This window comes from Papio anubis, chromosome 6 (genome assembly GCF_008728515.1).
Source record: "Papio anubis isolate 15944 chromosome 6, Panubis1.0, whole genome shotgun sequence".
Classification (NCBI taxonomy): Eukaryota; Metazoa; Chordata; class Mammalia; order Primates; family Cercopithecidae; genus Papio; species Papio anubis.
The window spans coordinates 145,041,398-145,066,596 of NC_044981.1; the positions used below are offsets into that span (position 1 = coordinate 145,041,398).

Consider the following 25,199-nt stretch of genomic DNA (forward strand, 5'->3'; position numbering starts at 1 on the left):
GGAAATATAAGATAAAATTTGTCTAAGATAGCAAAAGGATAGGGAGGCTTGCTCAGAAAAGATGAAGTTTGGTCAGTTATAACATATTTAACAGTATCTAATTTAGAGTTTCACATTTTTAGGAAGTGTGAAGAGATCAAAGAGAGTCAGGAGATGTGCAAGGAAAGCGATGATAGGCGTAGAAAATAGGACCTATCAAGAAAGCTTTAAAAAGCATGCAGCAGTCCTTAAAGATGGGAAGGTTTTGGTGATTTAATCTGACTTGAGGTGACTTTGAGGAATACAAAAGATTGTTAGAAAGAAGTGAGTTTATAACACCATGGAAAAACTTCTGGTCAGGTATCAGGAAAAAGATACAGAATTAGCTGCTTGGTAATATGCTTTCCTGCAATAAGGATGTAGGAGGATGTAAGAAAATCAATCGATCCCTTTTTCATTTGTGATCATTTAGGTGGAGTGACCTGTGAGTATATATAAAAAAAAAGCACAAATTTAAACTATAAATAAAAATGTGGCACTAGAAAGAAAAAAAAGGGGGAAGTGTCCCAAGGAAAGATGCCAACACAGCTAAACGATGTGCTTATTCCCAAGCTCAAAACAAAACAAAAGAAAAGCAAACACAAAATGAATGTACCTTGTAAGACTTAGTTATGTTAGCTATGTCATAAAACAATATGTACTGTATAATTACAATTTTTAAAGGTTTAATATATACATAAATGTATATACCAAAATGTATCTCTCTGGAGAGAATGTAGATGATTTTTTTTCATTGTATTTTAAAGGTATATTCCCAAATCTCTATAACCAACACTTTATGACCAGTAAAAATAAACAAATATTTTAAGCAAAAAAGGAGGCCCAGCACTATGGCTCATGCCTTTAATCTCAGTGTTTTGAGAGGCCAAGGCAGGAGGCTTGTTTGAGCCCAAGGGTTTGAGGCTTCAGTGAGCTATGATTGCCACTGCACTCCAAAAACAAAAGAGAAAGGAGGAAATTAATCAATCTCCTCCCAATCTGATCAGCAGAGAAGTGAGTCCTTCTGTCTCAAAGGGAAATGAACTGAACTGAAGCTGTTGAGAGGAGAGTCATAAGAATGAAGAGGGGACTGGGGATATTTACTTGGAAAGAAAAGTGTGCATAGGGTGTGCCTCTAAACATTTCAGTGACTATCTAATAAAAGAACAGTTTAATATTCCATGGGGTAGGGAAATAGATTTAAGATCGGAAGTATCAGCTGAAAGGAAACATTTTGGCTCATTATAAGGATGAAATTTAATGGTCAGAGCTCCCCAAAGATGAAATACATTTGCCTGGAATCCAATGAGCTCAAAATACTTAACATTGAAGAAATGGAGACCCCACAGTTGGAGTAGGTGACTCTAAGGATCTCCACCAACTTTTTTTTTTCCCCTCTCGCTAATTGGTCTCACTATAAATAAGAAAAGCTATTTTTCACCTTTGACTGTCTGAAATTACATTAGCAAACTATGGATAATGGAGTGACTATAGATACTTTCTCAAGTGGAGCAGAAGTGCCTGGTCAAACTAAGCCTCCTCTTCTGACCTTCAGGTATGACTTCTCATCTTCTACCTCAAGAAGCTTCTAGGAATACAGACAGAAAAGTGTTAACTTTTAAAATTGCCAACCGTGTTTGCTGGAAGTGTTCCCATGTATGCCTGTGACAGTGGTGGTGTTTGTGAAGGTGAGGCTGATTAATGTAACTAAGGTTGAAAACATCTGAGTAATGGCATGTGGACTTACATAACATCAGATAGCCTTGGTAGCAGGAAAACACATAAAACTTTCTGCTTTCTTTTATAAATCAAATAATTATGTTAGTGGCATTTTGGTAAATTGGTTAGAAAGTTTCATTTCAAAAGTTTTGATTACAAAGTTTCTGATGATTTTTGTTGACTGATAAAAATAGGATATCCTGAATTTGCATATTCAAAGAATTGAATTTCTTATTTTTGCTGCCAGTGAGGATTTTCCATAACAGAAAAGGCTTGACAAGTATTCTCACCACGACTTTTCACATCCCAGCCTGAGAAATGAGATCAAGGAAAGTGGAGCTTGCCTAATTGCTAATTTGCCAATTCGAGTCTGTAGGAAGTGGAAAATCGAGGCTTTGACTTTACTTTAATTTTACTTTCTATACTTCTATATGGACTGAATTTTTAACAAGACCATTAATTATTTTTTACAATAAAAACAAATTGTAAAAATTAAACATTTAAAGGTTAGCATTGCCAAAGACCTGTGCCAGTACCTAACAAATGCGATGAGGTATAGGCAGGGTGGAAAGTGGCTGAAAGCAATCTTCCCACTTCTGTAGCTCTGGTTCCAGTCTTGGCTGTGCTTCTTACTAGCTGTATGACTTTTAATTGTCTTCACATTTAAAGAGTACTTTTATTGTTTATAGATTTATATGATGACAGAGTTGATTTTTCTTTTCCTCAGCACTTCAAAAATGTTTTTAAAAAATGCCTTCTTGCCTCTATTGTTTGTGATGAGAAGTATATTTTCCCTTTGTGTATATATTTTCCCTTTGTGTAATGCATTTTTTTATTGCTGCTTTCAAGGTTTTCTTTTTCTTTTTGTTTTTTAGAAGTTTGACATAGAAAAGAAGGGTGATTTTCTTTGCATATTTTCTGCTTGGGATTTGCTGAGCTTCTTGGATCTGTTTGATGTGTTTCAACAAATATGGAAATTTTTCAGCTATTATCCCTTCAAATATTTATTCTGCACCATTGTCCCTCTTTTTCTTCCAGAAGTCCAATTGCATGCATGTTGGATCATTTAATATTATCCCATATACCTTGGATATTCTATTCTTTCTTCCTCTCCTCTCCTTTTTATTGTGTTTTAGTTGGATACCTTGTGCCCATCTACCTTCTAATTCACAGATTCTTTCCCTCTGTTGAGTCCTACATTCTTCATTTCTTTTACTATGTTTTTTATTTGTAGCATTCCCATTTGACTATCTTACAAATAGGTGCCTGATCTCTAGTGAAATTCCCAAGTCTTTATGAATGTCATTGACTGATCCCACTAGAACTTGATTTTTATCATAGTTAAGTTTGATAATTTGCTGATAATTCTAACATCTATGACATCTCTGGATCTGCTTCTATTGATTACTTTCTCTCTTGACCATGTGTCACATTTTCTTGCTTCACTGCATGTCTAGTCATTTTAACTTGTATCTGCACATTTTGTATAAAAAAATAGTAGAGACTGAACTAAGCAATATTTACTTCCAAGTCCATGCCCTTTCACTTGTGTCAGGCTTGTTAATCGAGAAACAGAATCAATCTGATCACTGGGATTGGGCTTTCTTGCAACTTTAGCTTGACTTAGTTTACCATTGTCTTCAAATAATTTGAGAGCAGAATCAGTACTTACTCTTCTTCAGGGCAAGGAATCTGAGTGGTGGGTAAGGTTCTGGAAATTGCTGCACTTTACAACTACGCTTCCAGCTTTCTGAAGCATTAGATACATCTCTTTGCTTTACAGTTCCGCTGTTATTTGGACTTTTGAGAATTCTCTTTGCTCTCCAGTCCTGTACCAGGATTTCTATACCTATGGAATTCTCTCTCTTTCTATGCCTGAAATGTCTCAAAAAGATTTTTCTCAGTTCTCCAGTCCTAGCTTGGCAGCTGAAAGTCTGGTGTATCTTAAATTCATTTCTCTCCGATCTCTTGTACTACTCTCCTTCATCTGCAAAGGATGGCTGCCATGCACTGGGAGGCTTCACAAACTTAGGCAGGATCGCTTTTAGCTCTCCTGCATTACCCTACAGTGTGTGGTATATCACATGCCCAGCACTAGGTGAAGACCCATGTAACAGAGTTTGCAGGTATGTATAGACCTGCCCTGTGGCTGAGGTCCTTTAGAATTATAATCTGCCTCACCAGTCCATATGTGGCCACATTTTTTTTTTTTTTTTGTAATCTGTTAGGGATGAGATAAATGTGAATATTTTTCCTTCTACAAATGAAATTTTCTGGAGTTTTGTATATTTAAGTTTCTTTTCCTCCTTAGCTTTCTGTTGGGTTCAGAAATCTGTAATTTTACAGCTTATTAGGCTTGTTTTTGTTGTTAGAATGAGAGATGATCTTTTGTGGCTTGTTATATGCTAAATAGAAGTCACTACACAATTTTTGGTAAGTTAACTAACTTCTCTGAGTCTCATCTGTAAGATGACCTATGGGATGCTTGTGGGGATTAAAGATGATGTGCTGTATATTCTCATTATCTTTTTCTTTCTCCTTCGGATGGTACTTGAAATAGTGCACAGTATGATTATAAAAACAAACAAATTCACTGTGCACTATTTCCTTCTCCTTCATTTAATTTTGTGCTTCTCTTTGTCAATGTTCATCCAAGTTGAATAAACTGAGTTTCACTTGTTGCTTCAGAAAATCTTATTCATCCTGAAATATACTAGTTTTATTCAGAGCTACGGCTTAAATAAATTAATAGCCAGCCCTAAAAAAGTCACATACAATTGGATACTGACTCTCAAATATCATCAGATAGATTAACATTTTAATGAAACAACCACAATTACAAATTCATATCTCCAAGCATATAAATACATTAATAAATACTTTTTATTTGACAGACATCCCCATTTTTTTGAGCCAGGAAATCTGAGCCACAGAGATATTAAGGTGGCCTGCTTAAGGAAAGAACATAAACCACAGTAGAGACTATACTTGAACGTAATTTTACTGTCTTGATTCACACAGCAGTCATCTAGAGCATGCTGCTAATTTACACAGATTGGGGATTTCTGGAACCTACTTCTATATAACTTTCATTATTTTTTAAAGAGACAGGAAGCATATATATTAAGTTCGCTTCATTTTTTTGGATGAAACATTAATAAAAATGTCACAAGACTGCAGAAAACCATATGTAAGTGACATTAGGTTATAGAAAAAGGCAGGATACATTTAGCTGAAGGGCATAACCTTGCACCGATAGTGGTTAAATTCCTCTATGTCTCTAATCCACTCTTCCCATTCAACACCAGCAAACCTACTATGGGATCCAAAATCCAAATGTTGGAAGATGTCCAAGGGTTATCCCTCATACTCTGCTTTCTAAGCAAAAAGAATCGGTTTTTTTGTTTGTTTGTTTGTTTGTTTTGAATGGAGATTCTGATTAAACCTTAGCTAAACTGACTCGAGTACTCTGGCTTACATGATGCCCTAAAGGATTATTACTGATGTCATTTATGTGATCGCAAGCTGTGTTTACAGCAATAAAGAAAGCCAGGCTTGGGTAGTATTAATAGCCCTACTAATTATACTACTATAAAAGGTTTATGGATGGTATAAATTCCTATATTATTATCCAGTGCTCTGGCAGTGGCATTCTTCCAGAGGAAGGTATCACAGGGCTCATTTGTTTTCCCTTTTTTTGCACTAATTCATGAGAAGATGAAAACAAGAGACTATGTGAAAGAAAGAAGAAAAAGAGTCAACTGGGACACACTCTTACACTAAGATCATTATGATTTCACATTTTTACTTTAGGACTTAAAAGTTATTTCCTGTTGCCAATAAACATATAAAAGGAAGCTCAGTTTACTGGTAATTAAGGAAATGAAATATAAAACAATAAAATACTTTTTGCCTTTCAGACTGACCAGAAAATTACCGATAATATTCAGTGGTGACAGTTAAGTGGGGCAATAGGTACTCTTGAATACCACGAATAGGCTTTTGAATTGGTAATGTTCTTTTTGGGGAAGGACTGTTAAGGGGAATTTTTATTAATGTTTAGAATGCCCATTGACTCAGCATTTATTTTTAGAAATGTAAACAAGAGGCCGGGCGCAGTGGCTCAAGCCTGTAATCCCAGCACTTTGGGAGGCCGAGGTGGGCGGATCATGAGGTCAGGAGATCGAGACTATCCTGGCTAAGAAAAACGGTGAAACCCCGTCTCTACTAAAAATACAAAAAAAATTAGCCAGGCGTGGTGGCGGGCACCTGTAGTCCCAGCTACTCGGGAGGCTGAGGCAGGAGAATGGCGTGAACCTGGGAGGTGGAGCTTGCAGTGAGCCGAGATCGCACCACTGCACTCCAGCCTGGGCAACAGAGCAAGACTCTGTCTCAAAAAAAAAAAAAAAAAAAAAAGAAAGAAAAAGAAATGTAAACAAGATACACTCACATGTATACAAAGATATACCTATAAATATGTTTTCTATAAAAAAGGATGGAATAATTCAAAATTGGAAACGATTTGTATGACCACTAACTGTGGGCTTATCAATATTATCACAACAACTAAAGTGAAAAAAGTAAGCTGCAGGCTGGGCATGGTAGCTCACACCTGCAATCCCAGCACTTTGGGAGGCCAAGGTGGGTAGATTGCTTGAGCTCTGGAGTTCAAGACCAGCCTAGCCAATATGGCAAAACTCCATTGTCTCTACACAAAATAAAAAAATTATCAGGGCATAGTGGCATGAACCTGTAGTTCCAGTTTCTTGGGAGACTAAGGTAGGAGGATCTATTGAGCCCAGAAGGTCAAGGGTACAGTGAGCCATGATCAAGCCATTGCACTCCAGCCTGGGTGATAGAGCGAAATCCTGTTTCCAAAAGAGAAAAAGAGAAAAGAAGAAAAAATAAAAAAGCAAGCTGCAGAACAACTTGTTTAGTTTCTAGCATTTACACAAAAACACATGATAATTATGTATATAAATGCATATGCACAGAAACATACCATGAAAGATAAATAACAAAATTTAACAAAGATTCCCTTTGGAGAATGGGATTTATGGTAGACGAGACAAACTATTACTTTAAACAAACTATATTTATGTCTATATTTGAAATGTTTATATTTACATAAACACTTAATGTTTATACTCATGTCTTACTTGGGTAATTTAAAAGATAAAAGTAAACTTAAAAAATGAGGTCATGTGCGGCTGGGTCATACCTGTAATTTCAGCACTTTGGGAGGTCAAGGCAGGTGGATCACTTGAGCTCAGGAGTTTGAGACCAGCCTGAGTAACATGGTGAAACCCTGTCTGTATAAAAAAATACAAAAATTAGCTGGGCATGGTGGTGCACACCTATAGTCCCAGCTACTTGAGAGGCTGAGGCAGAAGAATGGCTTGAGCCCAGGAGACAAAGGTTGCAGTGAGCCCAGACTGCACCACTGCACTCCAGTCTGGGCAACAGGGCCATATCCTGTCTCAAAGAAAAATAAAAAGAAAATGGTTTTAATGTTATCACCTCACATATAGCCTCACAGTCTCTTGGCTCTCCATGGCTTCTTTGTAGAATTTAGCATGTAAACATAATAGCAAGTGGACACATTAGCATGTTATATCTATTCTATAAAGTGGGCATGTGCCTTAGAAGCAGTCCAACAAATATATTTGATTCAAAGATTCCTTATTAAGGAGATCTTTCCATTTATTTTAACTCTCAATCAAATTGGATTGATTTTAATTGGAAGTTCTAGATAGTAAGAGATGAATGGAGTTCTTTGAGTTTAGCAAAAATGCTGAATATAGAGTGCAATATCAATCAAAATTATTTGTTATAAAATTTGTGCCTGAAATATTAAGTTTATTTGCTTTTTTACATTAGCAACAAAGTCTCCCACTCCGAAATCCAAGGCAACTTGGCTTGCATTTTAGAAGACACTCTGCTCAAAGAAGAAAAATTAGCATAGTGCATCTTTGGCCTCCTTTCCTCAACTAGACAGGCTAATTAGAAAGCAAGTATAGCAACATCCTAGTACCTTGATTTTGAGTTGCTTTGAATCCTTATTAAAAGATCTTATTTTGGCTCACAGTATAAAGCACAGAAGTACATGTTGATTTGATTTCAATAGATATGAAAAATAGTCACTTTTTATTAACCAATTCCTCCCGTTTTTTGAAAATCCTGATTTCAATTTATATCATAAATGATGAAAGGTTTACATGGTCATCCAGTGCCTATAATGTTTTAAAAGAGAGATTATCGGGATGAAGGTGGCGCGGGTTATCAGAGACAGAAAGCAGTTCAAAGGTGGTAGCAGCAGTCCAGGTAAGAGGCGATGGGTGGCTTGGCTGGGGGCAGTGATAGAGCTGATGTGGATGGAGAGAGGGCATCTGTAAGGGTCTCATAGTGTTGGGAACACCGCTCAATAGATCATCATGAAATTTAACTGAAGACAACTATGCATTCAGTCAATATATTCTTCAACCAAATTAATCTCCAACCCCAGAGATAATGTGAGTTCTTTAAGTTTGTTTGTTGAGTTTGCTTAAATGTTAGCCATGAGAGGCTGCATAGATATATGAGAGATATTTGTGGTGAGGTTGTAGAGACCTTCACTAGGGGAAAATTCCCTTTATGTTTTGCAGGTGAAGCCATGAATAGATTTTGCTCATACATTTTGGTATAAGATTAATAGGACACAATAATGTTTTCTTCAAAGGAATGATCATTGCTACATTTAGTTGGATATTTACCTGTGATACTTTCTGAAAACACATTAGGATGAGTGGAAATTGTGCATATTGTGATGTTGCAATCAGAGACACCATTAATTTACTCCTCTAGAATACTACAAAATGGTAATCGAATACTCTGAAAGATGTGAATAACATTTGCTGAATGGAGCATGTGGCATACTCAGAAAATGAGATGAGCTAGTTGGTTAAAAAATTGATATTTTTCTCTCTCTTCCTGCCCCTCTGCAGATGCTAACAGTCCCAGTGAGTGGTTGTATATCTTTGTTCTCTGTCAGATACTGGGATAAAGCCAGTGAACTCTGATATCTTCCATTGTGTTTTCACTTGGTCACTTTATAACATAAGATTATTGTGGTTTCTAATATTTTATGGGGCTTGTTAGACATTTCAAAAGAGTTTAAATTCAGTATACCAGCAAGGGCTGAAGGTATATTCCCAAATCACCAGGAAAAGGAGTAAAGCCAGTTTGCCACTACATAGAGAGGTCACTTGGGTCTGAAGTCACTTGCTGTAGACCATGGACCTATATATAACTGCTCGTAAAGGAAGAGGAGACAGTTAAGAGTCTTATAAGTCACTCATATCCTCCATCTGCACTTTCACTTTCCACGGTTTCAGTTATCCATCGTTAACCACCGTCTGAAAATAACTGAGTACACTACAATAAGGTATTTTGAGAGAGAAAGACCATATTCACATAACTTTTATTACAGTATATTGTTATAATTGTTCTATTTTATGTTATTTTTGTTGCCGTGCCTAATTTATAAGTAAAGCTTTATCACAGGTATTCATGTATGTATAGGAAAAAACATAATATATACATAAGGTTCTCTACTATATGCTGTTTTAGGCATCCACTGGGGGTCTTGGGATGTATTCCCTGAGAATAAGGGGGGAATATTATAGTTATCAAAATAGCCTATGGGTCTAGTTCATAGAAGCCCAGCAACCAAGAAGCTGCCACAACTAAGTCTAAATAAAGGAAGTGGATGATGTCTGTGCGGTATTCTCCAAGAGAGATAGCTGGGGCAAGAGGTGAGGGAAAGAGAGCACAGGGACTGGAAGAACAGAAGCTGCTCTTCTTAATGCAAAGTCAGGGTCCGTTTGCACAAAGTCCCTTTGCATGTGAACCACTGAAGAAAAGCTAAGGGGAGGCCATGAAACAGCAAACTATTGATTCTAGTGGTTATAATGAATTATCCTGCTGTGAATAAGTGGGGAAGACAGGACTGGAGCTGGATGGAGAGAGGAGTGGTGAAGTGGATGACAGAGAGTTTCAGTTATGTGCCTTATAACGATGTTTTGGTCAACAACTGACTGTGTATACAATGGTGGTCCTACAAAATGTTAATGGAACTGAGAAATTCCTACTGCCTAGTGATGTCATAGCTATCATAACATCATAATGAAATTACTTAATTTTTAAATAAGTTTAGTGTAATCTAAGTGCACAGTGTTTATAAAATCTACAGCAGGATATAGTAATGTCTTAGGCCTTCACATTCACTCAGCCAGAGCAATTTCCAGCCTTGCAAGCACCATTCATAGTAACTGCTCTATATAGTTGCAGCACTTTTTATTTTTATACCATATTTTTACTGTACCTTTAGTATATTTAGATACACAAATATATACTCATTATTGTGTTACAATAGTCTACAGTATTTGGTACAGTAAGTAACATGCTGTACAAGTTTGTACCCCAGGAGCAATAGGCTCTACCATATAGGCTAACCATGTAGCCCAGGTGTGCAGTAGGCTATACCGTCTAGGTTTGTGTAAGTACACTCTATGATGTTTGCACAATGACGAAATCACCTAAAGACGCCATTTCTCAAAACATATCCCTGTATTAAGTGAGGCATGACTGTCAATGCTTTTGCAATGAAAGTTTGGTGAAGATAAGGGAAAAGTTGGCCCTCAGATTTGTACTCTTGCAGTTACAGGGACTCTTTACTTGTCACTCTCCTCCTCTTATCTGTGAACTTGGAGGGGTAGGAGAAGGGAGATCATCTTTACTCAGGGATCCTTCGCACCTCATAGTACAGTGACTGACAGATGAAGAAAGCCTTCCAAAAGCACTTGCTGAATAAATGAATAGTGAATGAAATAATGAATGAGTGAATTCATGAAGAAAGAAATGAGAGACTGAGGAACTGAAATTTATATAAGAGAAATTTGAATAAGACGTAATCAGGTTGCAGCCTTCTGGAAGGTTCTATATAAAGTAATCATGGGCAGAACTAAAAGTATAAAACTCTTCTGGGGAGAAGTTACATCCTTGGCTTGTGCACCAGGTTGGTTCCTTCAGTTAAGAGACGCTCTCAGTATAGGAAAACATTCACCAATGACTTTCCTTTTGGGTGTCTAAATTACTCAACACATCTGAGGTCCAAACAATAGAAAACAGGGGTTGAGACTTAATAAGTTTCCATGTAGTAAATAACTTACAATTTTAACAGTTCAGAGACTTCTACATTTATGTCACTTACATAAGCTATGCCCACACATTTGTCTGTTGAAAAGAAGTTACTTACCAAGTTCCTTAACTTTATTTTTAGAAGGTGAGTTTTTCGCTTGCTTCTGAATGATCTTAGTTTCTTCTAGCCTAACAAAAGTTTAAAATCAATAGCTTGTTTAAAGCTGTGCTATAATTGTCCTGAGTTTAACAATGCACAGCTGGAAATTTCGACCTCAGCAAATGACATCCACTAAGCCAAAAGTTGAAATCTGCTTGTAGGTATATAACCTGCTGCTTTGAAATTGGTAAGGCCCCAGTAGTCCATTGAGTTTGCCCGCAGCCCACTCCTCCAGCTCAGCCATGGCTGAGCAACAGCTCCATGATCTGTGATATCGTGGCCTTCTCCTCTTCTCAAATGATACCCTAGTGGCCACTTCTCCACCAGAAGTGGCTTTGTAACCTCCAATGCATTGTATTCTCTCAGAGCATTTTGCAACTCTTTTTTTTTTTTTTTAATCTTGCATTATTTTTAAAGTTTTTTCCTCTCCTCACCCTGATTTTATTTTCCAACTCTGAAATAGAACATTCTTATCTTGCCTAAAAATGGGAGCACAATTTCTTTTAGTGACCTCATCTAAGGATAGTTCTTGTCTTTGGAGTAGTTCATTAGTAAGGCCAGATCTCCACTGATACAGTTCTTATTTCCATTGTGATGGCCTTAACAGGGATGTGTTGTTCATTGATTATTCCAAATAATTGGTGGAGATTTGGAATTCTGGTTATAAACAGTCACTCAATTTTCCCTCTGGTAATGTATCTGAAGATTTCTACTGTTGTAATGATGGGGTCTTCCAAAGTATCTATGGTTCCTGTGCTCAAAATTGATTCCTTGCTGGAAGTTATCAGGGGCAGGAATGCCATCCTGTCCTGGCTTTGGCCAAATCACACTTCTTTTTCCTCACCTTGTGCAGCTGGCACGTACCTCGGTCAGCAGGCCAAATGGAAATTGGGTGCTCCCAGCTGCTTCGGAGCTGCATTGCTTTCTGTATGTGTATTCAGTTGATTGCAGTTTACAATGCATTCATTTATAGCATGCTTTATTTTGATTGGTACCCTAGTGCTTTCAGCCTTTTCTTGAGCAAAGAATAGTAACGGGAGTGTTTTACTCCAGACACGATTTAAGCAGAATCTGGATCTTCTCTGCAATGTCTGGATTTGTAATAAAAGTTCTGTGTCACTCAAAGGAGTAGGAATGTTTTTCTTCCCATTTTTCCCCATTCGTCTATTATTTAAGGCTGTGTGAGAAGGAAAAGGGGTGAAGAGAGGAAATGTGAGAAGAGGTAGAAAACACACACACACAAACAAGGGGAGAGAAAGGGTGGGAAGTAATTCTGCCTTAAGGTTTCTCAGTCCTGATGAAAACTCTAGAACAAGCACTGGCCTAGGAAATTGTTTTCTCCAGTTCTTCCTTTGCCAACCCTCCCTTCCCCTTCTAATCTCTCATAGCTTGGACCATTTGGGTGCAGTTGTGCCTAAAAGTCCAAGGGTGGCTCTGGCTCCTTCTGAACAAAGATTTGGGGTTCCTATTGTTCCTCTTGGCTTAGCTTTCTCAGACAGAAAATCTCTGACTCTATACCCTGGGGGAGGGGCCTCTGAGCTTGCCCATTTAGGAATTAGTCGTGGGCTAGTGAGTTCTCTCACAGTGGCCACTGTAGTGGTAAGAAAACATCTAAAATGGCTCTTTTATTTCTGATCCTTCCATGAATTACACTTGTGCCTACTCTGGCATCCAGGACCAAGCGAAGGAGAACATATATGCTGGAATATGGTCATTGAATTTCAGAGTCCTCATGGTAGAATTTATTCAAATTAAGGGTTACATGTATAAAATCCACCTTGCTGAGAAGAATCAATATTTAGTAAGCAAATCTAATGTTGATGATGGCATATTATATTCAGTTTATTGCTTTCTGTATGCCTGACACTGTCCCGTAAGTATTTTATGCATCATCTTAACCCACATGAAAACTGTAAGGAGTTTACTATTATTATCCTGACTTATGAAATGACGAAATACAGCACAGACAAGTTATAGATACTCATTAGGGTGACTCAATGACTCTTGAATTTTGCTTGAATTGAGAAATAAAAAAAGTCCAGATCCTAATTGTTTAAAATAATATTTTAATTTAGTTGACTTAAGTAATAATTCCTAAATATGACTCTTAAAGATAAACATTGTTTTAGAAATGAGTAAGTAGGCAGTTAAAGACAAAAAAAGTGATATTCACTCTATTTTTTGAAAGAAGCTTCAAATAGTGAAAAAAAAATAGCCAGAAACATAAATTCTAATCATATTTTCTTTTATTTGGAGTTATTTCCTTTATGTTTTTCCTCATATAGACCACTGAAGGAGCCCAATCACTTTAACTTGTAATAAGCCCTAACCCGTCTGCAAGTATCACATTTAAATTTGGTGAGTTACATGATGATCCTCCTTCCAGTCCTCAAAAATCTTGGAAAGTGAAACCAATGAAACTAGACATTCAAAAAATGCATAGGCAGGAAATTATGATCCAAAGATAATTATTACGCAGTTCTAAGTCTTAAAGAAAAAAAACTGCTTCATTTTTTTCTTTCCTGCAAATATCATGCAGTAGACTGCAGTAGTGTCTGCAAGATGGCTAACTGCTGAGTCTTTGATTTAATGAAAACTTAGGGAAAGCAATTGAGTTCACTGCAGGGACTGCTTTGTTCTTCCATTATGATTCGTTTTTAATGAGAAAGATGATGGTAAAGATAAACTCTATTCCTCTGAATTTTTACACTAATTACATACAATGCACTATTTTGGCAGAAGGGGACTTATCTCCTTCAGGCAATACAGTTATCATCTTGTAACCACCCTTCAATCTCCCACATGAACGATGGAGCTGCGTGCCAGGAATGACTATTGCTCTATGCCAGCTCTCAGCATGGATAAATGAATGCTTAAAGATTTCCAGAATTAACAGTCAACATGGACTCCAGATAAAACAGGCAGACAGCCCCTCCCAATGAGCTTATACGCTGTTTAAAATAAAAGAACCAGGAAGACATTCATTAATAAAGTATTTGGCATGGGGGAATGAAGCAACACCTGACATATAAAGAGTATATGTGTGTCTGAGTGTGTTTGCGTATAAGTTTATGTGAAGATTAATTAAGAGTAGATGGTGTTACATATTCATGTCAATTTCCTTCCATCTAAAAGTCACTTACTGTACTAACTGATACTGAGAGTTCTATGTAAGATATCACTCTCTTTAAGATTCATACACATTGGTCAGATGGTCAGACACTGTGGCTCAGGCCTGTAATCCCAGCCCTTTGAGAGGCCGAGGTGGGTGGATCATTTGAGGTCAGGAGTTCAAAACCAGCTTGGCCAACTTAGTGAAACCCCGTCTCCTCTAAAAAATACAAAAATTAGCTGGGTGGTAGTGGCGTGTGCCTGTAATCCTGGGTACTCAGGAGGCTGAGGCAGGAGAATTGCTTGAGCCTGGGAGGCAGAGGTTGCAGTGAGCTGAGATCATACCACTGCACTCCAGACTGGGAGACAGAGTGAGACCCTGTCTCAAAAAAAAAAAAAAAAAAAAGAAAAGGTTCATACACATTAGCACACACACGAAATGGATACTATAAGTTTCATTAAGACTGTGGGAGACTCTATTTGGTGCAGATTCACCCTGTAAGCACTGTAAGCACTGCTTATGTATAGAGTGTGTGTGTTTTGTATTGTTTGATGGACTTAAGCTTGATAGCTCATGTAACACTAGCAAGTTCCTTGATGCAGGTGCAATTTTTGGGAAGCAGAACTCATTCTTGTCGTCTAAAAGGATGCCACAAGGAAGTAGGAAGTTTTACCAGCATGTCCTAATATCTGTAAGTGACTGAGGGAATAGCTGCATATTGTAAACTCTAGACCCAATGATAACTTATCCCATCATGGTAACTGCTGAGCTATAGTAGTTAGTTTTTTTTTTTTTTTTTCCCCTTCAGTTAGATGCACTGAAGTATAACTTAGATACAATAAAATTCTCTCCTTTTAAGTGTATAGTTTGAAGAGTTTCAACAAATGTGTATAGTCGGGTAACAGCTACAAAAATTGAGACACACAGAACATTTCCATCCTCCCAAAAGTTCCCTTGTGCCCCTTTGCAGTCAGTCTCCTCCCACCACTACCCCAGGCTCTGGAAACCACTGATCTCTGTCCTTACAGTTTTGCGTTTTCCAGAACATTATATAACTATACAGTATGTAATTATATAGTAAGTAAACTTACACGTGTGGCTTCTTGCACTTAGTGTAATGCTTTTGAGATTAATCCATACTATTATACATATCAGTACCTTATTTCTTTTTATTGGTGAGTGACATTCCATTGCATGAATTTACTGCAATTTGTTTATCCTTTTGTTAGCTGATGGGCACTTGGGTAGTTTAGTTTTTTGCAATTATGAATAAAGTTGCAATGAGCATTTGTATGTAGATCTTTGCATGGACATTATGTTTTCATCTCTTGGAAAAATGCAATTGTTGAGTCACATGGCAAGTACACATTTAACCTTATGAGACAATGCCAAGCTATTTTCCGAAGCAGCATTCCCACATTTTTCAAAGCAGCATTACCATGTGTATTCCCACATACAGGCGGTATATGAGAGTTCCAGTTGCTCTACCTACTGGGAGGAAGTTTTGCTAGAAGTGGATTCCAATTTTCTTGTGTGACTTTCTCTACCAATTTCTCAGCATGATACCTGTATAACATCCCAGCCCAAATCTGTTCTTCTCTTTTCCTAGACAACATAAGCATAATTCCCATGAAGCATCTACCAAAGATTCATCTCAGAAATCCCTGAGGTGCAATCTTTATACTGTGGAGGCTAAAATTTTCCAATCATACTTAAGAAGTAAAAATAAATGCAACCTGACAAGAAATAGGAATGGAGATTTGCCAAGTAATTTCCCACAAGGGACACTTTTTAAGAGGCTCCAGTGAATATTACCTCACCAGACTTAGGTAAGTGACAATACTATTTCTCCCACGACTCCCAAGGGAGTTATAATTTAGTATTTACATTTGCCAAGTGCTTTCTTATTATGCCCACATGCTAATAACAGTCCCTTCTTCTCAGTGATTTAGTCAGTATTACCCAGAGAACTGAGAACTGGGCTGTGAGTGAGCAGAACTCAGGCTTCTGCTCTCAGAAAATCCTAGGTCCTGGTTTAATTCTTTCACTGCTTTTTTTTTTTTTTTTTTTGACTGCCTATGAGAAGCATTAAAGAACTCTGCAATGAAAGTAGGGGGCAAAGATTCACAGAGGCAGAGGCACATTCACAGATCTGGGGAAGTGAGATCTTCAGGTGACTCTAGGGTCTGACATACAGGGAAACGCTGGTTACCGAAGTTTCAAAGACTGTGTGTGGCTATCTGATAGGTCTATTTTATTTCATATGAAATTCTCTATTTCTTCCAATTATGTAAGTATTTTAAGTGTGATATTGGTCATGGAGAATTTAGCCTATGTAATTGTATGTAAGAAACGTAGTATTTCTGTAGAGAACAAATACGAAGGCTTTCCTGAGTTGGAAGAAACAACAATTACCTCTTAATTAATGCTTCCTCAGCTACCACCCCCAACCTCCTCAAAAATAAATAAATAAATAAATAAATAAATAAAAATAGCAGGGTACTTTCTTGGCACAGACTCTCAGAAGAATTTTTATTTAAAATGCCAAGGTTTGTGGGACTGGACCATTGGGTCATGACTTGCGTCCAGCTGTATGCGTAGACAGGGCTGTCATATTTATATATTTCTCTTATCTCTTCTACCCTAGTTGAATATTCTGGGTGGAGAAAGGGGATGGTGAGCAGAAGGGGCCAGGAGAGCACATGTGCTTGAATACCCAACTAACTTCCTTGCTTCAGCCTTCTCACTTAGAATTAACATTTGAAGCTAGACCTCTAGGATTTCCATCTGCTAGAATTTAATGTTCGAAGTGAATATTTCCCATGAAGAGTAAAGCATGCAGTTCACTTTTCAGTATTACTTCTTTGAACAAAATCAAAGGGATTCTACATGGTGATATTTTTATGAGTGTTCTATTAGCACTATTAGAGACGTTTCATTTTTACACTCACACAAAGAAACAGATACATGATTCAATAAATAATTTAATGTATATGTTTCAATAATTCACTGAAAAACAAAATACATGCCATACTCATCAAATTGCTTTTAGCTGGAAGCTTGTCTTTTATGAAAATTGGAAGAGCTTATAAAAACACTTTTCCATGAAAAAGCAAAACTTGCAGAACCAGTCACCAAGAATACTGAAGTTGTTAGTACTCTAATAACACTCAATGGTGGCAACATTTTCTTTTCTTTTCAGGGTCTGTATATAAAAAGAAGCAGATACTTACGATTCTAGTCATGTTTTCATTACTGATACCTATTTTTTCCCTACCACTATGAATTGAAGAGGAAAACAAAGGCTAAAAGTGTTTTCTTTTTACCCTCAGCATCCTGCCTTTACTGTTCCAGCAGTGAGTAAATTGCTGGTGTATAACAAAAAGGAATTAGAGAAACAAGAATGTAGAAAAATGGTAGCAGAAGAAAGAGAAGAGGAAATTATTGCTTATCAAAGTTTTTACGATTTATATACACCCAGAAGATTAAAAACTGCTAAAAGAGGAACCATGAGTATCTATTATTTGAAAACTTAAAGGTAGCTCTGGGAAGCAGCATGATTTTTGTCATCACAGACAAGAGAAGCTTATGGGCAAAAAGTTAGATGATACATGTTTTCTTGATAGGAACTGTATCCTATTTTCACCTTTGTCTTTAAAAGCCTGGCACATTTCTTGCTCTTACATCACAAAAGCAAGAACTGGTGGTCTTCATTGGACCCCAGTCTGTCCTCACCTCTGATTCATAGTCTTGGCATTTTGTTCCTCTGCTTCCTGATTTCAGCTGTAATTACATGGAATTTTAAGAAGAGAGTAGATATAAGGAGAAGTCATCTTTTGAGAGTTTCCTAGGCAAATGCATTTGTTTTTGGAAGCTTCACTATACTTTCTTAGTCCTATTCCTAAAGGCCCACTTTGTATGAGTTGTTTGGATTTCAGGCTTTATTTCAGTGGGTACATTTTAATTTCCTAACTAACTTCTCAAAATGGTTACAATTAAGCTATTAATGTAACAGTTATCTCTATTTTCCCTAAATTCTCAAACTTCATGACAACAAAACTACTTTGGTGAAGTACATTTCTTTCTACAAAGTTGTATTTCTGAAGATCTTTGTTTTGAACAGTAAACATTTTTTAAAAATTGTAGAACCATCTGGAAGAACACCTAGCTCCAACTATAAAGAGGGCTAGACTTAAAATTTGCTCAATCGGATATGATATTTTGTAAGGAAGATGGTACCCAAATTTTTGTAGGAATCAATTAATAATCAAGGGCAAACTCAACTCCAATTCATTTGGGAACTTATACTGGAGACTGCTGCTTCAGAGTCTTTGATCATGAGTCCAGTGAAATTTTGATAGGGAAAATTCAGTTTAACTTTGAAGTCAAATTTAAGCAAGGCTTTCATAGTAACCTCACCCTTAATGCTCTTGAAAGGTTTCTTACATTTAGCACATTGTTTTAAATGTGACAATCATTAAATTTTAGAAGATATATGATTAAAACTATAAAGAAAGATTTGCTTAAAAATGTATTTCTGAGTCTAACTTCATGCTGTTATGTGGCCCAGAGTGGCAACACGTGGCTGAGACCTAACCTGCAGCTCTCAGGGAGTGGTGAGAAAGGAGAACTTGGGACTATGAGAGACTCTCCCTTGCACACACCACACTTTCCATCCTTCCCTCTTTGTTGTTCATTCTTTCCCAAATTTTCAGGTGCCTGACTAGAAAGATTAGTATATCTTCAGAACATAGTATTGAATCAGCCTATGGAAAATTAATGTAATTATGATGTTCATTTCCAGATGTTGGCTTAATGCCAGCCTATTAAAACTTCTAAAGATGAAGCTTAAAACAAATAATCATTCTGAGGAAACACCCAGATGAAGACACGCCAGCAAACTCAGTGACGATCTGAGGCGATGGTAAAAATCTCCAGAGGGTATTTCAGAAATTGATTATCTCCATCACAGACTGGTATCGGCAGTCAGAATTTCCTTAGCTCTCTTCAGCCTTTTCTTTCTAAAGAGCCTCTAAATTCCTTGCTGCTCCTAGTCCTTAGCCTCTTTCCATTGGTCTTTCTTGCCTGTCCACCTCCAACCCTCTCCCTAAATAATCTATGACATCCTTGTGATGGTTAATATTGAGTCTCAACTTGATTGGATTGAAGGATGAAAAGTATTGTTCCTGGGTGTGTCTGTGAGGGTGTTGCCAAAGGAGACTAACATTTGAATCAGTAAACTGGGAGACTCAGACCCAGCCTCCATCTGGGTGGGCATCATCTAATCAGCTGCCAGCATGGCTGGGATAAAAGCAGGCAGAGGAACGTGGAAGGACTAGACTGGCTGAGTTTTCTGGCCTCCATCTTTCTCCCACACTGGATGCTCCCCGCCCCCAAACATCGGACTTCAAGTTCTTCAGCTTTTGGACTCTTGGACTTATACCAGTGATTTGCCAGGGGCTTTGGGCACTTCGGCCACAGACTGAAGGCTGCACTGTCAGCTTCCCTACTTTTGAGGTTTGGGGACTCGGACTGGCTTCCTTGCTCCTCAGCTTGCAGACAGCCTATTGTGGGACTTCACCTTGTGATCCTGAGTCAATACTCCTTAATAAACTCCCTTTCATATATACATCTATCCTATTAGTCCTGTGGTTGTACAGAACCCTGACTAATACAGTCCTCCTGACCGCACTGTGGTATCTCACTGCATCTTACACAGAGGGCTGGTTTCCTATTCAGGGTTTTGAAATTCAAAGGAAAAAAAAAAACCTTTCCTTTTGTTCAGAAGGGTCTCTGCTTCCTCCTCCTGCCTTCCCTGTACCTCACAAGGAGAGGCAGAGTGGCCCTGAAGCCACACTGTCCTCACAGCCCTGCCTTGGATGGGCCTCTACTCTTTGCTCTCCTATATCCTCAAGCAGTTTCCTGGGCTGTCAGAACCTTGGTTTTCTCATTTATAAAATTCTGGATAATCATACCTATTTCCTTGGATTGATGGAATAAAAAGGATAATTTACATACACAGTGGCTGGCACATTATAGAGGCTCAATAGATGGTACTATAATTATTAACTCTAGGCATTTTACTACATTTCATCTTCCAAGCTTTTTTAGCCTCTACCCGTAAATTACTGGTATGGTTGAAATAATTCTCCCTGCCCTTTAGAATGGCTTAACTTTTTCTTTTTGTTCCTGATTCAAGTTTTTGTTAAATCCCTGGATTCCTGAAAAGTGAGAGGTACAAGAACTCAAAGACTAAATACAATGTACCATCTCGCAGTAGAGTTTGTTTGGTTCTAAAAATGACTAGGGAAGAGAAATTCTTCACTTTCATGGGATTCTTGGGGGGTAATATTCAAGTGTTACAAAAATTATTCTTAATTTAATCTTCTTATTCTTAATTATACTCCTTATACTGGGCTAAAATATTATATTCTTTTAATATTAATTCAAGCTTCTATCGAGTGATTTTTAAGTCCAACTGCTTAGTTCTGTATGGCCAAGCTACACATTTCTAGTCTGTCATAAGTGAATTTCTAATTATATTTCTCCCTATTTCTTCACTTCCTGGAGTCTGTTCCAGGACTGAGGCACCAATGGTAACATGATGGGGATAACTTTTGTAAACCAAAAATAAAATTCTAAGTCCTCCCTCAATCATCTGAATGGACTTCCTCCTCAGTCAGGGCACTCTTAAAATGTAACCTGAAAGACTGGTTCAGGCCAAGATGGGAAGTGGGGATTGAACATGCCTCATTATACCTCTCCAGCATTAACATCAACACAGACTTTAAGTCTGATAAGAAACATTTTACAATCTATTCTCTCTGAAGCCTACTACCTGAAGGCTTCCTCTGCAAATAAGAACTTTGGTCTCCACAATCCTTTATCTTAACCCAGATATTCCTTTCTATTAATCCCAGATCTGTCGAGAAACTCAACCAATTGTCAATCAGAAAATTTTTAAATCTACCTATAAGCTGGAAGCCCCCTGCTTCGAGTTGTCCTGCCTTACTGGACCAAACAAATGTATTTCTTTTTTTATTTTATTTTTTATTATACTTTAAGTTCTAGAGTACACGTGCACAACGTGCACGTTTGATACATAGGTATACATATGCCATGTTGGTTTGCCATCAACTCATCATTTATATTAGGTATTTTCCCTAATGGTATCTTTCCCCCAGCCCCCCAACCCACAACAGGCCCCGGTGTGTGATGTTCCCCGCCCTGTGTCCAAGTGATCTCATTGTTCAGTTCCCACCTGAGCGAGAACATGTGGTGTTTGCAAACCAAAGTATTTCTTAAATGATTGAAGTCTCAGGTCTCCCTAAAATGTATTAAATATAAAAGCAAGCTGCACCCTGACCACCTTGGGCACATGTTCTCAGGTCTTCCTACGGGTTGTGTCAGGGACCATGGTCATTCATATTTGGCTCAGAATAAATTTCTTCAAATATTTTATGCAGTTTGACTCTTTTTTTTTTTTTTGAGACTTTAGATAACCCATTTACATCATTCAAAATTATTAGCTTCCAAATCACACTCAGGAAATATAGCTGAGATTCAATGTCAATAACTTCAGTGGCCTGAGATTTTATTTTTAAAATAATGATGTCTATTGATGTTAAACTTTAATAAACAAGCACTGATAGCACCAATTTTTGAGAAGTAAATAAAATTAGCTTCTACAATACTTTAAACAAATATAAAATTAAACTGGAATTCAGTCTCAACTTGTTCATATTTATTCCTCCTATGAGATGAAATCCAAGATTGGTCAAATCATTATAATTAAGCAATATTATTCTGGACAGTAATCCAGATAGATAAATGTAAAAATTAAATACTGATAAAGTCTTGTACATGTTTCATAAAAGTGTGACTATTAAAATTGATGCACACAGCTATACATGTGTCCTTATCTATTATTAATGTAAATAATTGTCTCCAAATGTATTAATGATTTTTTTCAATGCACATTTTACAGTTGACAGCTACTATTTTGGGGAAAATTGATGGCTATTTCTGAGCCACAGATAAAAGTGTTTACACCTTGTCATAGATCATTTTGTGCTGCTATAATGAATAACATATTCCATAGTACCTGAGACTGCACAATTTATAAAGAACAGAGATTTATTTCTTATGGTTCTGGAGGCTGGGAAGTCCAAGGTTAAAGGGCTCACATCTGGTGATGGCCTTTTTGCAGTATCCTCACATGGCAGACAGTCACAAGAGCATACATGAAAGAGCAAGAGAGGGCAAGAGGGGGGCCAAACCCACATTTAGCTGGAACCCACTCCCATGATAATGGCATTAATCCATTCAGGAGGGTGAAGCCCTCATGGCCTAGTAATAGGCTCACCATCTTTCTTAATAGTCTCACCTCTTAATATTGTCACAGTGGCAATTACATGTCAACATGAGTTTTGGAGGTGACATTCAAACCACAGCATACTGATTCAGTGGCATATCATATGACTCTGAAGCATCCCCTCCAGGGATGTACCCTGAGGTTTTTCAAAGGCAACTGCCTCTTAAAAAAAAAGGTTTTCTTGCATTGGCTCTTGGAGGACTTGTTTTATTTCTTTAATTATTTCAAGTTTAAAATACTTTCACATCTCGTTTGACCATTCGTGGTAGTGTTCTTTTTTTCTTTTTCTGTGATGTTATTAATAGAGTTGTCTGTGTTTACAATTTGTATCTTTCTTGTGTCGCTTTTCCACAGAACATATATTTGTCTGAAATTCCCTTGGATTTCTCAGAGCAAGCATTATTTAGAATATCTGCATCAGGTCTATTCCAAGTTCCAAGGAAAAACTCATTTAATTCCAATGAGAGGGTAGAAGTAATGTTAACAGGGATTCAAAATGTGAGAAATTGTACATTTTTGCCTATACATGCAGTTCCCACTTCTTGCTGAATTCATATGATTAATTTTCTTTGCGATTTATTCAGTCATTTTGTTTACTATATTACTGCAAAATAGAAAAGTAAGATCTGGGGTTTTCAAAGATCTTAACTGATGCTGTAAGTGACAAAACGTTATCTGGTCATGGCTCATCTTTTTTTTAGGTGTTTGTAAAAGCTATATTCCTGGTGTTTTTGTGAGCTTACCTTGTCTGACGGCTAGTGTGGTGGTATAGACCAAGAAGAGAAGAATGTAATTGAGGAAACTCTGGAAGACTGGTGTGTTGGCATGGAAATCTTCTGACAGATACTTGCTAGTCAAGCCAATTCCACAAATAAGGAGGGATAACACCTGGCCCAGGGCCACAGAGATTAACATCTCCCTGAGAAATAAAGAAAAAAAAAAAACAGCAAAGGTCAGCAGGAAGCCCATTAAAACAACAGCAGTTAAAATTTTTTGAGCACTGGTAGCATGCACTGGGTTAAGTGCAATTAAATATTATTCCCTTTAGTCCTTCACAGCAATCCCTTGAGGAAGGTGCAATGATTACTGAGATTTTACAGAGAAGGAAACCAAAGCTTAGAGTGGTTAAGGAGTTTGCTCACAGTCATGTAACTAGGAAGTGGCAAAAAACTGGGATTTGAGACCAACTCTCTGAAAGAGCCTGCCTTCTAGCTACTGACCTCTTGGTGCCAATGGGAGTGGGGAGTGGGTGGCATCATCTTGATGCTCACCATAGTATTAATGAAATATTTAGTGATGGCGAGACAGTACCTGAACACTGACTAGGAGGGACCATATTCCCACCTCATCCTCAGGTTCTTGTACCAATAAAGGGAGACTCTTTTCTTCATAGATTGAAATCCCAGATCCAGAAACCCCTGTGTGAAATGGCTATACACTATACATATCCCTGAAAACCAGAAGGACCATCTGCTGTCCATTCCCAGACTCTAGAACTCAGTTTGCTCTAGGAAGCTTTGATGAGCATTAGGTGTCTGCTCTCTTCTGCTCAAGTTACAATTGCCTGCACACTAAAACTGCTATTCATGAAGGAGATTCAGTACTGTGATGATGTAATACAACCTTTCAAATTAAGCCAATTTTTTTTGTGGCTTTTTCATAGGCACTGCCCCTATAGACCTCTGTAGCGGGGACTACAGGCAAGGTTCAAGGCGTTCATTTTGCATACAAATAAAATGCCCTCACAAGCTTTATGGGCACATACACCCCCATGCTTTTACACAGAAAAAGCCCCTGGAAATACAAAGCAGATTTCTGCACTCCCTGAAAGTCGCATCTGACTTGTCTGGTTTATTTATAGAAAGAGTGATATAATAGAAGCAAGCAGTAGTATTTCTTTCAAGAAAAGTTTTATTTTATTTTTAATTGACACATAATAATGGTACATATTTATGCAATCCAGTCTTATGTTTCGATACACGTTCACACTGTATAATAATCAAAGCAGAACAATTGGCAGATCAAAAATTTATCATTTCTTTGTGGCGAGCACATTCAAAATCTTCTCTTCTAGCTCTTTTGGAATATACAACACATTATTGTTAACTATATCACTCTAGTTTGTAACGTAGCATTATTTCTAAACAAAAAGCTTTAGGCAAAGGATTGGCGGTGTTACATATTTAGTCCCCCATAACAGATGTGAGTCCAATTTTCTGGAATGAGCACAGAGTCCTGGGCAGTACTTTGGTTGTATTTTGCTTTAAAAAAGAAAAAACATCAGCTATATTTTGTTCATTCCATCTGCTTCCAAGAGGAGGAAAAACTGTGGCAAGGCATGTGGGCATGCAGAGAAGAATTTTCTGAGGTTAACCTATTTCCAGGTACCGGCTCCTGACCTCTGAATTCAATCTCTATAAAGAAGCCAAATACATACTTCTAAACATCCACGTTTAAAATGTCAGTATGCTGCTTAAAAATCTTACAATAGTTCCTTACAGAATGCAGAGATCTATAAGGTCTGCATTGAACATCTGCAAAGATGCCTGCCGACATAGCCTTTACATTCCTGCTGCTCTGCCCAAAGGGAGGCAGGGGTCTCTTTCTCCTTTTCTGGAAGCTGAGCTGGTCTTGGGACT

General features: G+C 37.6%; 1 protein-coding gene across 2 annotated transcripts in view; it reads right to left on the reverse strand.

Annotated features, from left to right (window-relative positions):
- SLC35F1 (solute carrier family 35 member F1) overlaps positions 1 to 25,199 on the reverse strand; it is a 398,228-nt gene that overhangs the window by 141,560 nt on the left and 231,469 nt on the right. For both annotated transcript variants that reach the window (XM_003898255.5, XM_017958371.3), the window contains exon 2: positions 23,304 to 23,479. In XM_003898255.5, coding sequence (XP_003898304.1) covers positions 23,304 to 23,479 — 176 coding nt within the window. The remainder of the gene's footprint in view (positions 1 to 23,303; positions 23,480 to 25,199) is intronic.